General features: G+C 34.5%; 2 protein-coding genes across 2 annotated transcripts; both read right to left on the reverse strand.

The window, feature by feature from the left end:
• Window positions 1-2,283: 2,283 nt before the first annotated feature.
• On the reverse strand, window positions 2,284-6,213 carry LOC111010821 (uncharacterized). Its single transcript, XM_022284388.2, has 2 exons — window positions 3,377-6,213; window positions 2,284-3,173 (listed from the first exon to the last, which is right to left on the reverse strand). Exons 1-2 carry the CDS (start codon window positions 5,970-5,972, stop codon window positions 2,782-2,784), a joined length of 2,988 nt encoding a protein of 995 aa, XP_022140080.2. The 5' UTR covers window positions 5,973-6,213; the 3' UTR covers window positions 2,284-2,781.
• A 5,752-nt stretch (window positions 6,214-11,965) lies between these two features.
• Window positions 11,966-12,899, reverse strand: LOC148212526 (uncharacterized). The gene has a single exon (XM_088121335.1). It carries the CDS (start codon window positions 12,861-12,863, stop codon window positions 11,979-11,981), a length of 885 nt encoding a protein of 294 aa, XP_087977461.1. The 5' UTR covers window positions 12,864-12,899; the 3' UTR covers window positions 11,966-11,978.
• Window positions 12,900-19,015: the final 6,116 nt, after the last annotated feature.

The raw sequence follows: 19,015 nt of genomic DNA on the forward strand, positions 1-19,015 counted from the left end.
GAACCCGTTGTGGTAAATTGGTAAATTCCCCTTTCGATTAAAGGTAGAGCGGCGTGGTGTGACCGTGTGAGGGTACAATCCATGTCAATTGTCAGCAGCATTTATTGAGGTGCTTTTAATTTTATTTATTAATGCAAAATTAATTCAGTATGGGTTTTCTTATCTCGAAAATTTATTATAATATGATTTTTGTATTTACTAATATCTTTTGAACTTTGAATATCATTTTGTTCTTGTTACGAATTCCGAGAACAGAGTACAAATCAAGTAAATTATTTATTAAACTTGTCATATTCTAATTAATAATCAGCAAATTTAGATTAAAAGCTTAAACAAGTATATTCTTTTATTTTTCAAACAATCTTGAAACAAAAAAATTAATTATATTCCTTTTAAATTATTTTTTTCCAAACCAGATAGATAATTTTAATTCATTTTTCGAATTACAAATCAAGACATCTAAAATTATTTCTTTTATTTTTTTAACATTACTGTGCATCAAGCTTTGAGTTCATGACTTTTCTAACTCTCTTCATTAACTAATCAAACAGAATGTAATGAAGGGGTTCATTGCACACGTAAAAAAGGAAGAATAACCGCAGTGAATAATATGTGAGTCAAATGATATAAAATTTAATGGTTGAGTTTAGATAAGACATGTATTACTATACTTAAATGATAGAAAATCCCATCAATATAATCTATTTATTGAATTTTAAGAATTTGTTTAAATTTAAATTTTTTTGAAATATCTATTTTAGTTTAAACCTAACTATTTTGGTGCTAATAATTTTTTTTATTGCAACGAGAATTTGAACTTTCAGTTATCAATTACTAATGTCTTAAGCAGTAGATACACTCCAACTGACATTTTCTTTATTTTTATTATTTTATTCTTGAGTGTTTAACAAAGAGACAACATGATTTTTAAATATCAATTAACCATTCAAGCCATAAAATTTTTCGAGGTATATATTTGATCCGGAAATTGCATAATACCAACTAAAATAGTCACTTTTCTCTAATTAAAATATGAAAATAAATATTTTAAACCTCAATTAACCATTCAAGTCACAAAATTTATTGGGTAGATATTTGATTCCTGGAAATTGCATAATAACAACTAAAATAGTCACTTTTCTCTAATTTAAAGACTAAAATACATATGGACTAAATATATGTTTTAATATCTAATATTTTGATTTTTTTCAATTTAATTCTCATTGTTTGAAAAGTTTCAATTTTGTCTCTTTACCATAGGATGATGAAAATTTAAAGATAGGACCTTCCACTCTAATACCATCTTAAGAATGAACGACCCACCCCTCAACCCAAAAACTTAAGCTGATGAGTTTGGTAAGTTTAATTCATTTATATGAATTCTAGTACTAAGTATTATGTCACGAAAATCTATCAAATTGATTTTAACAATGAAAGGCTAAATCAAAATATTAAAATATAATGGGCTATATCAAAACTTTTTAAACTACGAATCACTGTATCAGTGGACAATTAAATCGAAAAAGAAAACATAAAAATATAGGGCCTAAAACATATATTCGAGATAAATACTTCAAACTTTAGAAAAAGTAAAATTAATTTAATCAATTTTTGTCACGTATATTAAGAAAACAAAAATCTGATACTAAAAGAAAGAGAAAAAAAGAGAAAAAAGGCATTAATTGAAGATGCGATGGCCGATGAGCGATGGGCGTACGGGCAGCGGCGTAGTGCAGACGCAGCAGCAGCAGACCAGAGGGAGATTCTACATTTGGATTCCCCAAACCAATTGTCTACCTCTAATCTTAATTCTTTAACTATTATTTCCAAAACCATTTGTTTCTTTTTTTTTTCGGCTTTCAAAATAATTACCAAAAAGCTCCGATTGAAAGAAACTTGAAGCAGGCGTCGGGTCAGGGATAGAATTCAATGCCCAAAACAAAAACAAAAACAAAAACAATAACAATAACAATAAAACAAGACAATGCCTTTATTATCATTACTCCAAGATGTGGATTTTCGAATGGTAATTGAAAACAAATAGAAATAAATAACCCAACCTACTGCCACTCGCAGCTGCAACCAACTCTGCAAATTGCAGGTTTTCTTCACTTTAATGCTTCTGCCCCACCGGCACCAACTCTGTTCCGTCGCCATTTTTTTAACAGCTCAACGAAATTTCCAGACCACCGTACCCCGAAACCAGGGCCACACCAGAACCAGAGCATGAACCCATGTAAATTTTTCTATTATTTTAAATATTTGTTGGCTGAATAACTGCGATTAAATTAACTTATCTACTTTTGTCGATATTGATATTTTTGATGTCATTGATCAAAACAGACATGGTCCAGAGCCCACGAGAGCAGGCATCACATGGAATTAATTGATGAAGATTCTCTTTTGGATCTTCTCACAATTCTTAAATCAAAACTAGAATTTCCTGCTCTAGACTGTAGAGTTTCTGAACAAAAAGAAAACCACCATTTTCTTCGGTATGTAAAATTTCACTACAGTGATGTTAGATAAAGAGAAGGAACACCAATCGGCATCAGCAAAGCAAACAAATTTACATACACATCGCTCTCAACTATTGCTATTTCTGGCATCTTCTCAGAGTCCTCCGCCATGGAAATCTTCTTCCCTTTTTGTTTCACCTGAATTTCTTTTCCATTTAAAGAAAAACCAAACCAGCGGGAATATGGGGAGTTGAAAAACTTGAGAAATTTTGTATGGACTGGAAGATTTTTCAATGCGATCAAACTGTGATTTACTGTTCTTCTATGCTACACTTCCCTGATCTGAAGCATCTTCGTAATAGTAAGGAGTTAACTTCCCATCTTTAGTGAAGGTTTTTAACTGGTTCTCTGCACCAACTTCTTGCAGCATTTTTACTACTTTTCTCATTGATGGGCGGTTGATGGGGAGAGGGCTGGTGCACACCAGCCCAATTTGGAGGACTCTGCATATTTCTTCCTTGAAACAACTCTCCAATTTCGAGTCTATAACCTTGTCAATCCCGTCTTGATCTAATGTGAAGCATACCCATTTCACCAAGTCTTTCTCCCCAAACTCAGGATCGATTGGGAGCCTCCCGGTGACTAGCTCGAGGATGACCACGCCGAAACTGTATATGTCGCTCTTCTCGTTTACTCGGAGTGTATAAGCATACTCTGCAAGAAGTTCAAAAAGAGGACTTGTTAGAAAATGATGCTTAAAGAATGGGAATGAACAACTAAAGCATTTCAACTAATCTTAGGAACTGGGTTTCTGGAAACAAAATGATCCGATCTCATAGTAATGAATTAGCTTGGTAGTCAGAACAAGTTCAATATCAAGAAAATTGATGACTGAATAACTAATTTTGTTAACTAACCAGGGGCGATGTAACCACAAGATCCTGCAATGACAGACATGGATTTAGGCCCCTTCCCAGATGAATCGATGACCTTAGCTACACCGAAATCAGCCAACCGCGCCCCAAAATCTCCATCCAACAAGATATTGTTAGACTTGACATCTCGGTGTACAATCGGAGGGACACAGTCGTGGTGAAGGTAAGAAAGCCCTTCTGCAGCATCCAAAGCTATCTTAAACCTTGTAGGCCAATCTAACAGTCCTTTCTTACTACTGTGAAGCAGATCTCCCAAGCTTCCATTAGACATATATTCATATACCAAAAGCTTGTAGTCTCTGGTAATACAGCAACACCATAACTTCACAATGTTCTTGTGCCTAATCTTACCCAGAGTATCGATTTCTGCTTCGAAGCCGTCGTCTTGAACTTGACCCTTCTCAACATCGCCTTTTTCGCCTTCTTTCCTCATCCCTCCAAACAGCTTCTTCACGGCCACAGCTTCCCCATTGTTGAGAACAACCTTGTAAACTTTACCAGAAGATCCACTGCCTATGATGTTGTCTTCATCAAGGCAATCCAAGATCTCATATTCACTGAAATCCAACTTGTGGAAGGACATCCGTGTCCACTTTCCCTTCTCCATTTCTTTCTTCGCCATCCTAAACTTTCTGTATTTGAGGTAAAACCATACAACGCCGACGATAAACACGATACCAGCTAGGAAGAAGATCGATCGCAGCAACCAGAGATAGCCTTCACTTTTTGCTTCACCTTTACTGTTGCACAAACTTTCAAAATTTCCACATATACCTGGATTTCCCAAAAAGCTATTTCTGTAGTTTTCTTTGGCTAAAAACGGAGGGAGATCACCTGATAAGTGATTGTTTGATAAATTGAGCACATTGAGTTTCAAATTCTGAAACCCAAGCGGGATGTCCCCAGAAAACAGATTTCCGGACAGATCAAGGTAATTAAGAACGGGCAAGTTCCCAATTTCTTCAGGGATTTCACCGGTAAATTCGTTGTCGGCTAAGTTGAGTTCGTTGAGATTCTTCCAGGACTTGATTCCACTGGGAAGTTCACCAGAGAGTTCATTATTTCGAAGATTCAAACTCGAAAGGTGTCTGAGATTCACAAGACTCCCTGGTAACGATCCGTCGAGTTTGTTATCAGTCGCTAAAAACTTCACAAGATTATTCAACTGCCCCAGGTCTGCCGGAATAGTTCCGGTGAAGTTGTTCTTAGAGATAATGAAAATCGAAAGGTTCCTCGCAGTGGCAATTGTATCAGAAATCTTTCCAGAGAACGAGTTACTCACCAGCTCCAGCAGATACACATGTGGTAGCCCCCAAAATCCGGCCGGTACCTCGCCGGATAACCGATTGTAACCCAACCTCACCCGAGTCAGACTCTCGCACTCACCTAGACCCGACGGAAGTAGCCCGGAAAACTGGTTGTTAATCATCAGTAGCTCCTCCAACTCTCCCTTCTCGCACAAATACTCCGGGATTTCGCCTGAAAACTGGTTGTCTGAAACGTCGATCCATCTTAACGGCGAGTTCTTTCCAAGATTTCTCGGTAACTCGCCGGTAAGCCGGTTACTGAACAGCCTGAGTTCGTACAATCCCGGCGAATTCGCAATGCTTCCAGGTAACTTTCCCTCGAACTTGTTCTCGTAGAGATTGAGACTCTCGAGCGGCAACTGACACAACTCTTCCGGAATCGGCCCAGTCAACCCGTTCATCGACGCGTCAAACAGTCGCAATGAGGTGAGATTCGAAAAACCCGGCGGCAACTCTCCAGTTAACGAGTTATTATACAACTCAATCTGAACCACGTTTACCAACTCAGTGAGCGACCTCGGAATCGGACCGTAGAGATTATTAAGCGCCAAGTCCAAATCGGTGAGTCGTTTTAACCGACCAAGAGAGTGCGGAATTTCGCCCACCAAATTACATTGCGTCAACCAAAGCACCTCAAGATTCGTCAAATTCCCGAGCTCCGGCGGGATCCGACTCGGCGTATACGGATTGTAAGAGAGGTTCAGCATTTTCAGAGACGTAATGTTGCCGAGAAACGCCGGCACCGGCCCATCAAGAAGATTGTAAACAAGAGACAGAACCTCCAGCTTCGGAAACCGAGCGAAACTCGCCGGAATGTCGCCGGAAAAGTTATTGCCCGTCAAATCCAGATACCGGAGGTTGGGTAGATCGGCGAGAGAGCTCGGAAGAGCGCCGGTGAGGAGATTCTGAGCGAGGTCGATGTGGTGGAGACTGGTACACTCAGAGATAGCAGAGGGAAGAGTCATGTTAATGGAGTTGTTGAAGAGGGAAAGAAAGGAGAGATTGCGGAGGCGGCAAATGAGGGAGGGAAATGGGCCGGCGACGTTGGTGTTGGAGAGGTCGAGGGAGTAAACGGCGCCGGTATTAGGGTCGCAGGAGACGCCGAACCAGGCGCAGGGAGAATCGTCGCGATCGTTCCATGATCGGAGGGCGGAGTCGGGATCGTCGAGGGAGAGCTTAATGGTATGGAGGTAGAGGCCCTCCTGAGTCAGAGAGAGCGAGAGAAGGCTAGGGTTCGCGAGGAAGACGAAGAAGAAGAGTGTAATAAGCATGATTCTGCTTCCGCTTCTGGTTCTGCTTTCTGCTTCCCTGTGGAAGGAGAGAGTAGAGAGCGCAGATTTTGAGCGTGAATTTAAGAGAGAGAGAAAAAAGGGGCAACAAAGGATTTTGGTTGTTATGATGGAGGGATGAAGGCGTGATAGGGAGGTGGAGGAGAGGATGAGATTTGTCTCAGAGCCTGACCAGAACCACACCCAGAGACAGCTGCCATCAGAGAGAGCACGAACAATTTCTTTTTTTTTTTTGTTTTTTTTTTGGGAATCGGTTAAATTTTAAAAATTACAAAATATGCATAACAAATTACAAAATGAAAGCGAGAGATAGAATCATAAATCATACTAATTGTTGTCTCTTATCCATTATGCTCTATATTATTTATTCTAACTTATATTTTTTTCTTAGAGAATTTTGATGAATTGAGTTAAAGTTATGCTAGTTGTAAAAATACAGTATTGTTTTTTGCCCAGGTAAAGATAGCAAATTACAAATTTATGAGGCAGAGAAAATAAAACCAAGATGTTTCTTTTTTTTTTCCTTTTACATAATAGTAGTTGATTGAAAAAATATATAAAATTGTAAGCGAAGTTCGAATCTTTGTTGTACTACAAAATATATAAATACAAAATCTAAGTTTATATTAATATTAGGAAACATCATGGACTATAAATGTTACTAAGAAAAGTAAAACTTAACTGTATTAAATTGGTTAAGATATATACATTTAATTTAGATAATGGATCTTATAAATGGTCTCTTTAAGGTTTTCTTCTCTGGGATCATATTTATATATATATTTTTTTATTTATTTTATATTAATCAAACTATGTAAATTACTGATTATATTGTGGTGGCCTCTTCCAATAATTTATCGTTAACTTTGGAGACCGGGTCGTGGATGTGGATCACATGAGGAAGTATCGACAAGTGACTATGGATACGATCGGACGGCTGATGTTGGTTTGAAGTGACCGCTTACTGGATAGTTGACTGCTTAAAGTCTCTCTCTCTCACAAACATCGAGTATGCAATTTCATGTGTCGCCTCATACTTTTCAAGTATTTAAATCTCATCATATCCTCATTTATTCTCACTTCCCATGCGTCTTTTTCCTTTCTCTGCTTTTTCTTTTTCCTTCTATTTTTTTTCATACTACCTTTATTTTGTTTATTTTTTTAATTTACGCTCTCCCATCTTTCTAAATCTTTTTTAGTATAATATGTAGGATTGGGAATTCGAACTCATGACTTTTGGTCAGAAATAGATGTCTTAACCGCTTGAACTATGTTCGATTTGACATATTTCTAAATTTTTTAAAGACGTGTTTGGTTCGTAATCCATAATCTTTTTTCTTCTTTTGAAATTGAGTAAATATCTATTTGAAAATTTTGTTTTCAAAAATTATTTTAAGACCTTGTGAGTCGAAATTTTGAAATGTTTTTATATTTTAAATTTAAAACTATAAAATGAATAAAAAATAAAATTTTGATAAATATATTATTTCATATTATAAATTAATTTTATTCATTGTTGAAATAAAAATGTGAAATAATAACCCTACAAAATTATAAATAAAACATCAATTAATATTGTTTTAGATTGAACTAAATACTTAGTTGGTTACTAACATTAATTTGCATATTTATTACTAAACATCTTAAAACAATTTTTTAAATTAACATTCAATTTTCAAATATGCTCAAATAGCTACTCTACACCTATCTGAAAATACTGAAAAGAACGCTCTATTTCATTGAATTACTTGTTTTCATATCAGCCATCAAACTCATTCTAACTTATTGCCATTTTTTTCCTAAATATTCCGTTTTTTTTTATTTTGAAAAGTAGGTTTACAATATCAAATATTTACAATCCATTTGGTACAGATTTGTTTTGAATATCACATCATTGATTTCTCTTTCAAAAAAATTAACATTTTTAAAACATGAAGAAAAGTATTGAACTTTTTCGAACTCCAATCTCTCGGGGGCAAATTAATTAAATCACTATTTTAAATTCAACTAATTGTGTTCGATGTCCATGGAACATTGTGTTCGTCTCAAATTTTTAGAGAACTTCTCTTAATTCGCAATCAATCAATATCAACTATATTACTTGTTATTTGTAGCTAGCGATGTGGAGAAAATCAATGAATCATTCTTTTATGAGTGCCACTGTCGAGTTCCAACCCAATACAGGTAAATATCAAATATAATTGATATGTATTCTTCCTCTTTTTATTTAATACAAGTAAATGTTTGATTTTACTCTTTATTTTCCATCTTTACAATTGTTAGGTAAGAAACAACCTTCTTTATTTTCCATTATGAGCATCTTGCCACAAACATTAAGGAATTATTATATTTTTAATCTTAGCATGCTTCGAGTTAAAGGCATTGTGAAAGGCATTTTGAAGATAGAGAGAAAAACACATAATTACCCATTATATATGTGTGGTAATTATTACGTTTTGAGGGTAACTTAAAGGTCTTGCTTAATATTAATTATCAATAGGTAGCCATATATATAGGCCATACAACAGTAATGAGAAATTAGTTACTTTAACTAATATCTAACTAAGTAACTAATCCTAATACTCCCCCTCAAGATGGAAGGAGAAGATTTGATACACCCATCTTCGATAACAAATGAGAAAAAGAAGGAGTAGAAACAGCCTTAGTAAAAATGTCAGCAAGTTGAAGATCCGAACGCACAGGGAGCAGTTTAATCAACCCAGCTGATACTTTGTCTCGTACGAAATGGCAATCCAACTCAATATGTTTGGTCCTCTCATGAAACATAGGATTAGTGGCAATGTGAATGTCAGCCTCATTGTCACAAAACAAAAGAGCTGGGGAAGAAGAAGAAACCTGGAAGTCAGCCAAAAGATGATTCAGCCAAACAAGTTCGCCGGTAGTAGCTGCAAGTGCACGATATTCAGCCTCAGCAGAGGACTGAGAGACGGTGTTCTGTTTCTTGGCCTTCCATGATACAAGGGAGTCACTTAAGAAAATACAGAAACCAGTAGTGGACTTACGGGAATCTAAGCATGAAGCCCAATCGGTGTCCGAAAAAGCTCGAAGCTGAAAGGAGGAAGAACACTTCAACATAATGCCTTGACCCGGCGAAGCCTTGAGATACCGAAGTAAATAATGAACTGCATCAAGATGAGACTGACGAGGTTGAGACACAAATTGACTGAGTTTGTGTACTGCAAAGGTGATATCCGGCCCTGAAACCGTAAGGTAGAGAAGTCTACCAATGAGACGCCTATAGACAGTAGCATCAGGCAATAAAGAACCAGCAGTAGCACTCAACTTAACATGAGGATCCATGGGCAAAACAGAGGGTTTGCAAGCTAAAAAACCAGTGTCTTCAAGTAATTGTAAAGTATATTTCCGTTGGGACAAGAAAATTCCAGCAGAGGACCTTGCTAACTCCAAGCCCAAAAAATATCTCAAATGACCTAAGTCTTTCAACTTAAAAACAGTATGTAGATGAGTCTTTAAAGCATCAATAACAGAAGAAGATGCACCGGTTATGATGATGTCATCTACATAGACCAAAAGAGCGACAAAGGAAGAACCACTGCCCCGAACAAATAACGAATAATCAGATTTAGCTTGTTTGAAACCCATAAGCAATAAGGTATGAGAAAACTTATCAAACCACTGCCTCGAAGCCTGTTTAAGCCCATAAATCGATTTGTGAAGGCGACATACCAGACGCTCGCCCTTAGTTGCTGTGACATTATGCTTATATCCTAATGGGAGATCCATATACACCTCTTCGAAAAGATCACCATTAAGAAAAGCGTTATTCACATCAAGTTGGACTAAAGGCCAATTTAAAGAGACAGCGATAGTAAGTAACACCTTGACAGTAACAAGTTTTGCAACAGGTGAAAAGGTCTCTATATAATCGATACCTTCTTGTTGGGTATAACCTTTAGCAACCAACCGGGCCTTATATCTTTCAATAGTTCCATCAGACCGGTGTTTAATTTTGTAGACCCACTTACATCCAATAGAATGTTGTCCGGATGGTAAAGGAACAACAACCCATGTTTGATTGGCTTCCATGGCTTGTAATTCTTCATGCATAGCAGTACGCCAATGAGCAAACGGGACAGCCTGGTGATAAAACTAAGGTTCAAAGTCAGTAGAAATATTCAGAATAAATTGTCTATAGGAAGGAGACAATTTCTCATAAGATAAAAACTTCTGTAAAGGATATCGAGTCTTGATATCTGGTAAGACTGTGGAATGAAGAAGACTACAATGATAGTCTTTAAGATAGGTGGGTGGCCGGGAAACACGTTGAGACTTGCGAATAGGGGCAATAGCAGATGAAGAAACAATAACATCATTGGCAGTTGAGGTATCAGTAGGAGTAACAAAGGTTGTAAGACTCTCATCCACAACAGAATCAGTATGAACTACATCTGGGACAAATTCATCCATAAAAACATGTGAAGCAGCTGTGAAACAATATTTTGATCAACATTAGTAGTGCGGCCCGAAGAATCTGTAAGAGAAATAGCAGGTATACCAGAAAAATCAAAAGCCTTTGGTAAAACACAATCTGGAAATGGATCAACAGAATCATCCTTTAATGGAATTGAACTGAAAGGAAACATATCTTCATGAAAGATAATGTCCCGTGAAACAAAAAACCTCTTGTTTTCAATATCAAATAATCGATACCCCTTAACACCTGGTGGATATCCAACAAAAACAGACGGAATGACCCTTGGATGAAACTTGGACCGATGAGATGGAATGATTGATGCAAAACATAAACAGCCAAAAGTACGCAGCATAGAATAATCAGCTTCTTTGCCATATAACCGAGAAAACGGTGTGTGCCAATCAATAATGGAAGAAGGAGTGCGATTGATCAAATAACAACAAGCAGTTAGAATGCAATCCCCCCAGAACGTAATAGGCATATGTGACTGAAAATACAATGATCGAGCAACATTAAGTAAATGTTGGTGTTTCCGTTCTACAACTGAATTCTGCTCAGGTCTTTCGACACATGAATATTGGTGAAGAACACCCTTTGAAAGAAAAAAAATCAGTGAATGATAATTCTGGAGCATTATCAGATCTGAACTACTTTATAGTTTTCTCAAATTGTGTTTCCACATACTTGAAAAATTAAGGAATTATTCTTAAGACATCAGATTTTTGGCGCATCATGAAAACCCATGTAAATCGAGAATAATCATCCACAAGGGTAAGAAAATACCGATAGCCATTATAAGTAGGAGACCGATAGAGACCCCATGTATCACAATGCAAAAGATCAAAAGAACTCTCAGCAAGTTTATTATGAGACACAAAAGACAATCAACGTTGTTTGGCCAAAGGACATACAAGACAACGATCGTGAGAAGACATACATGAATCCAAATGTAAAACATCTTTTAAAACAGTAAGATGTTTAGAGGAAGGGTGTCCAAGACGTTGATGCCAAATACGATGATTAGGCAAGTGGGCAGTACATACAGTTTTGGTGATAGGAGTCGATGCAGCAGAAAATAAGTAGAGACATTGCCAAGAACTACCCTTGCCAATCGTCCTCAAAGAGTACTTGTCCTGAATGAAACAAGAATCACCAAAAAAATTAACCAGTAGAGAAGAATCTCTTGTTAAGGCACTGACTGAAACCAGGTTAAAGCGAAATTGGGGAACAAATAAGATATTCTGTAGAATAATCTGATCGGTCAACTGTACATCTCCAATAAACTCAACAGAAACTCGAGAATGATCAGGCAAAGATACATGAACTTCAGATACTGGTTTCATACTAGAAAATAATTCTCGAGAATAACATACGTGAGTGGAAGCCCCAGAATCAATAACCCACTGATGTAGAGAACTACCATGAATATTCAGAGAATGAAAACAAGTACCTGCAACATGGGATGTACCAGACTCAGACTCTGAACCAGTCTTGACTTTGGCAAGATGAGACTGAAGAATTGCTAATAATCCCTAACATTGATCAGCATTGATATGTGATAAAGAATCTGGAATAGCAGCCGTATTCTTAGAAGTAGCATCAGCAGATTTGGCTGGAGCAGGTGATGGATGTGTACCTCGAGCATTGGAATTGCGGTATCCCGGAGGATACCCGTGGAGTTTATAGCAACGATCCACAGTGTGGCCTAAAAGGTCGCAATGAGTACACATCGATTTTTCTTTTCGCTTGCCCTGATTTGACAGAGAACGATTCGAAGAAGTCGACGAATTTGACAAATTCGAGGAATTCGAATTCTGAGTGCCGCGGACCATGAAGGCTGTAGACGAAGCAGAAGAATTAGCAGGAGAGATATGCGAAATAGCTCTTTGCTGAACTTCTTGAGCAATTAAAGTAAAGGCACGATTGATCGTCGGAGGAGGTTCCATAAGGAGTAGCCGAGCACGAATTTGGCTGAAAGAATCGTTCAAGCCCATGAGGAAACACATCACGTACTCAGTCTGAAAATATTCAACAAGAGACTTGACACCTCCACAAGTGCAGCGACCGCAAGAACAATTAGGACGATATGCAGCAAGTTCAGTCCATAATGTCTTCAATTTCGTAAAATAGGCACTTACAGATAACTGATCTTGAACTAATGTAGATAAATCACGGCGGAGCTGAAAAATTCGAGGTCGATTTTGTCGTTGAAATCGTTCTTGTAGATCTAACCAAATTTCTCTTGCAGAATCGGCGAACAGGACACTAGCCGATATCTCTTTCGAAAGAGAGTTCAAGATCCATGCAATGACGACGTTGTTGCAAATGATCCAAGAATTGAGATGTTCATCATCGGGACGTGGAATTGATCCATCAACGAAGCCGAATTTGTTTTTCACAGTTAGGGCTATCTTCATCGATCTGCTCCAGGTAGTGTAATTTTCATCATTAAGCAAATCTGAAACTAGAACAAGGCTAGTGCTGTCAGAATGATGAAGAAAGTAAGGATTGATATACCGTTCAAAGGATGTTTGAACAAAAGATGGAGAAGAAAGATTCGCTGTAGGATTGACGAAGTCCTCTTCAGCCATGGCAGAAGCAAGACGGCGAGAAAATCAAGAAAATTTCTTGAAAAAGTAACCGCCAGACTCTCAGAAAAAAAAAAGTAAAAAAATCCTCTGATACCATATTACGTTCTGAGAGTAACTTAAAGATATTGCTTAATATTAATTATCAACAGGTAGCCATATATATAGGCCATACAACAGTAATGAGAAATTAGTTACTTTAACTAATATCTAACTAAGTAACTACTCCTAATAGTAATTTTCATGATGAATAATGAGAACGAAAATTGTGCCTCACTACCTTTTTCAACGCCTGTTTCTTTACTCTTCCGTAAAATAATTTTTCACAGTCATTTTAAATAAACTAATTATCTAATAATAATCAATCTCTGTCTACGAAAAGTGAAAACAATTCGTGTATTAAACTTTCCAAAGAGCTCCAAGAAATTGTTATTTGGTCTGAAACAAAAGTTATATATTAATTAAATACGGTATCAATCACATGCTGCTCCCTTGTATCTGTTTGTCCAGAGTTTCAAAAATTAATAAAGACAAAACGGAAAACATAAAACATTATCAACAAACTTGTATAATTATATCTTAAAACATAAAGATGTTAAAATAATTACTCATCCATTCGTTACCGACAAATTTCAAAATTCAGAGTATCAATATATCAAACTTCTAATTATTAGGTGTATCCATAATTTTGTCTAATCTTATTTCGACTACACATGTAGCTTAATTTAATTAAAAAAAAAACAATATAAAAATAAATTTCTTCACGAATATTTAAAGAAAAACCTGTAATTTTTTATATTGTTCCTTTTAACCGGGTTTATTTTGATACATGTACTCTCAATTTGTTTCTTTTAACCATGGTACTTTTATCTAGGGATGTTTTTCTCCATATATTATAATTTTTATCTTAATTATTTATTTCAATCTCAATTTTAGCGTCACATTCTACTCATTAATTTATCTGAAATGTAGCTTTAGAACTTTGTATTCAAAGGTTTCTACTATATATAAAATTTGGGTTATAATTTTACAATCAATGGCCAAATTTATCACTTTTTGAAAGTATAATAACCAAAAATAGACGTTATGAGCGTATAAATACTAAAATGAACAAAAGTTTAAAAAATATGAAATATATGAATTAAAATAAATCAAAGTTCAAAAGTAAAAGAATCGAAACAATATTTAAACATATTATTATATATGAAAAAACAATATCGAATGTATAATTTTAAAGGGTAAAATACTATTTTGGTCATTTTACTTTCAGTTTTTGTTCATTTTAGTATCTGCAACCTTCAAAACCATTTTAGCAATTTCCTTTCAATTTTGGTTCACTTTAGTCCATGTATTTTTAAAATGTTCGTTTTGGTGTATGTACTTTTAAAAAATAACAATTTTGGTCCCTTCATTTTACTTTTAATTTAATTTTTTTATCACAATTTTAAAACGACAATATATGCAATATATTTTTTTAATGTAACTAGAACTTTATATTAAAACATTTCTACTCTAGGTCAAATTGGTGCTAAAATTTTTGTAAATAAATATTAAAATGATGATTTTTAAAAATATATAGAAATAAAAATATAAACTTTAAAAATATAGCGATAAAAATAAATATTTTCAAAATATTGATATTAAATAAATGAAAGTTAAAGTAAAAAAAAAAGTTACACTGCTAAAATACTATAAGTGCTAGTGTTACACATTTGCGATAAATAAAAAAAATATCAGAGAGAATCTGAAACAAAAGATTCGGAGAAGGTACGGAAAAGTAAGACGTAGGAAAACATTTTAAAATTTACACATTTTCCAACGAAAAAATAAAAAAGGAAGTAAAGGCTGTCAGATCATTCCATATTTTTACAATTTCTAGCCATTTTGTTATAATTAAGAAAAGATTTCCATCAAAACCAATCCAATTTCCAACCCTTCGTTATTCGATATCCCTTGGAAATTTGACTGCCTTCTTTCATCTTTCTTCCCTCTTTTGACCGCCTGCCACACCTCACCCACCCTCTAAAATTTAACTCTTAAACTATTAATGGTATTTATTTTAAATAATTGTAAGTTTGAACTTTAAATTCCTATTCTAAGCGTATTGTTGAGTAAAATTTCAAAACTGAGAATTAATCAGTAAATTACATAAAATTCAATTAATACAGCACTCAAAACTAAGCTATAAACGTGATGAAGTTCAACGTGAAAATGTTAAAATCATGCGAAGAACCCTTGTTTAAGGCAAATAATAATAATAATAATAATAGCAGAGAAGAGAAATCAGTGTCCTTTTTGTGAAGGACAAAAAAAGTATTGAAAAGATGCCTTAGTTCTAAACTTTTATGTATATCCTCCAAGTCCAACGCTTGTAATTAAAATTATTTTTAGAAAGATTAGACGAATGTCATGCTCTGTAGGAAACGGTGCACGCCAAAACAAAACAATCTTTTTCATTTTTCTCAAAAAAACACAAAACAATATTTTTCATTTAGAAAAAAAAAAGAGCTTCACTCCTGTCATTTCTGTCTACATATTAAATAAACAAAATTTGGAAATTTATAAATCTAGTTTATGCTAAATTTAAATTTGCATTAAAAGTGAAATGGGATCCACATTAACTAATTAAACAAACCCATGTGATATTGTTGCTCTTTCAAATATAATGTGCCCAACCACACACTAGAGCGACCTCCAAGGGAAGAGAAAAAAGTGACACAAGATTTCATTATTCCTTTATATTTATTTTGGAATTTTGGGTTAAATTAGGATAGATTTTAAATTTGGTTCTTTTACTAAACTCTAAATCACACCACACTGAAACTGCTCCTACCAGTCAAATAAATAAATAACACTAAACGACTACCATACTTATTCAAATAATAATAAAAAAACCTACGTGAAAGGTATTATCAATATGAGTAGAGAATAAATTGAAATTAAATCCAATCTGAACTAAATTTAAACTTTGTGTCAATCACAAGAATAAATTTATAATTTAACCTTATTTTTATATTCAAATGACCCGTTGGTTAAAAATAAGGTTCATATGACATTCCAACCTTCTCATTCTCATATTCATATATTTTTTTTTTCTTGATAAAAAATGACACATTCTACTAAAGAACCAAGAACTTCAAATCTAATATATTTTTAAAGTGGAGATACTCAATAGGATGACCATCATGATGGCCACGTATATTTCAAGATGTTTATAATGGATATGTAATTAAGCATCCTAAATGGCAATGGAGACTGAAGTAAGTAGATTTGATACCAATGAGATGTGGTTTTGGGTTTTCGAAGAATGTCATCTCCCCAGTGAATAACATGTATACAGAATAAAATATCGTCGGTCGAGATGGGTGGAGCTAAATCTTGGAACTAGGGTGGGTTGGGATCAAGCTGGGATGCATCGGGATAAAGAGAGATGAAAACAGGTAAGGTGGAGAGTTGCATGCCAGAATGGTTGAGGAGGCAGTGTCGCGGCACTGTCCTGGTGGAACATGCACGGACTTTTACAATCTGTAGTGGATGGCGTTGTATCGACGCTATATGTTCCCAATTTTCATGTTTTTAGGTTTAGAGTCGATTTGAGGGTGCTTGTATCCAATCTCATTACAGTGGAACCCGCATTTGATAAAGACTAGACGTAGTCTATAAATTGTTGGGTTAAACCAATATAAATTTGTTGTGTTATTTATTGCTTTCCCTAGATTTCTCTTTGTTTATTGGCTTAGATAACTAGATAGAACTGCGGAAGGAGAAATTATTTGTAGCACCTAATTTCCCAAACACATGCTTTAATCTCTTTTTCTCTTTTATAGTTTAATAGATATGGGGTAGGATCGAAGTACCAACATTTGAGATGGTAAATAGATATTTTATCCACTAAGCTATAATCAAATTAGTAAACATATTTTTCTAAATATATATATATATATATAGTAAACATATCATAATCTACTAATTTTGCCTTTTTGAGTAATAATAATTTAGCTTAGTACAAAAACGGGATAATATATTCATATATATTCAAACATTACCAATATTATTTCCTCTCTAATTAAATTGATATATTTACTTATTGAGTTATCTTCTAATTTTCAAACCTACAGGATTATGTTGAAGTTTAATTCCTATTTTGGTCGGTTCTACTTGCAATTTTTGTCTACTTTAGTCTATATATCTATGTATTTTCAGCCTTTTTTTCGCTTTCAAAAGGCAACCATTATACCCATTGCTATACTTTTAAATGTTGGCCTTTTGGCTGTATTGTCAAAACTATAATACAAATTATAAATGAAAAAAAAAAGTCTTTTAAAACAAAGCTACCGTAATCTTTCAAAAACTTATTAAACGTAGCATTGTGCTGAAACTATCATGAAAAATAGATAGAAACAAGAAAATAAATTAGTCCAAATAGTTAGATTTTAAAAATAGATGGAACAAACTAGACATTTAAAAGGACAGAGACTAAAACAAAAATTTGAAAAAGTGAATAAAAGTTAACACGAAAAATACTTGGCTCTTTAATGATAAATGATTAAATATTGTTCTCGCCACAGTTCATTCATTTTTATAAAAAGTCTCTACATCCACACTTCTCTTTCAGTTGTCAAACATTTAAGGATAGTAAGAAGGAGATTAATGTGAAAAAAATAAAGAGTTCGGAGGGAATGAGTTAAAAAAAAAAGAGTCACCATCTTTGTCCTCGTCTCTTTCACTTTCTCATGCATATTCCACGTTATCCACCTTCAATTTTCTTCCCCAACTTGTCTATTTACTCTTTCTAAACCATCCAATTTCTATTTATCTACCACCTAAGTTACCATAAAAAAAAAACTTTTAATTTTACGTCTAATAAAATGTCTCCGTTTTGATTGGTTAATTTAATATTCTAAGTAGTTGCATGTGTTGGCGGCTTAAAACATTTGAAATATAAAATTAACGCATATTTTAACCTTTTTAAAGGGTAGAAATTAAATCAATATACCTCTAAATTTAGGGGTTAAACTATGAGCCATCCAACATCCCTTTAGCGTGTTATGAAGCAGAAGCACTCAATAAAAACTCTGTAAAAAAATATATATTTATGGTAAAACTTCTAGTAAAAAAAATGTACGAAAAAATGCGAAGGGTGTCGGTATTGAAATAAAAAAAGGATTTATATTTTGAATTTGATTTTGATGGGTTACCAGACAATGAGAGACATGGACATGAATTTGTTTGTTTGAGAAAAGTCTGTACTGTTTAAGGCTAAGCAGCAAACACGAAGCTTCACTGTTTTAATTTAGACCAAATTAGATGATGTGTGGATATTTTCATGCCATTATGCCTCGCCTCACATCCCCAAGACGTACTCATTTTCTATACTTTATATTTTAATACCGAACATCAAAGTTTACATAACAAATTAATTGTTTCAATTTGAACCTTAAATTTTAAAAAGAGAATTACTAGTATCTTAACTCGTTAGGATAAGGCCTAAATGAGATTTTAAAGGCATAGTTTAAAGTCATATAACTTTAGAACTTTTTGTATTTAATAAATTAAACAGAAATATTGACTGATCCACTAACCTTCCTTTAATTTTTTTTTTTTTTTCAAGGAACCTGTTTATGAATTTAATAATCAGTTAGAACCACTGAAATTCAACATATAAAGATGACTTCACATTCATACATTATTTATAATAGAGATGTGACTAACAGTGGTCCAAACAGAACAAAGACTTAAACTTGGCCTTCCCTTGGCTTCTTTAATGATGTTCAGAGTACTTCGTATCACTTAAATATATGACAAAAAGGAAAAGAAAAGGAATGTAAAATTTTTTAGATCTTAGAGGCATAAAACTGTAGATAGAAAGGCATGAGTGGAAGGGCTACCATGGGCCAAGATCTGTGGGGTCAATGGAGGTGTTTGTTTTCAAACTTTGAGGCAGAAAAATGGGCCAAATTCATTATAATAAGGTTGATTAA

This window comes from Momordica charantia (assembly GCF_013281855.1).
Source record: "Momordica charantia cultivar OHB3-1 chromosome 3 unlocalized genomic scaffold, Mcharantia_2.0 BLBB01000003.1, whole genome shotgun sequence".
Classification (NCBI taxonomy): Eukaryota; Viridiplantae; Streptophyta; class Magnoliopsida; order Cucurbitales; family Cucurbitaceae; genus Momordica; species Momordica charantia.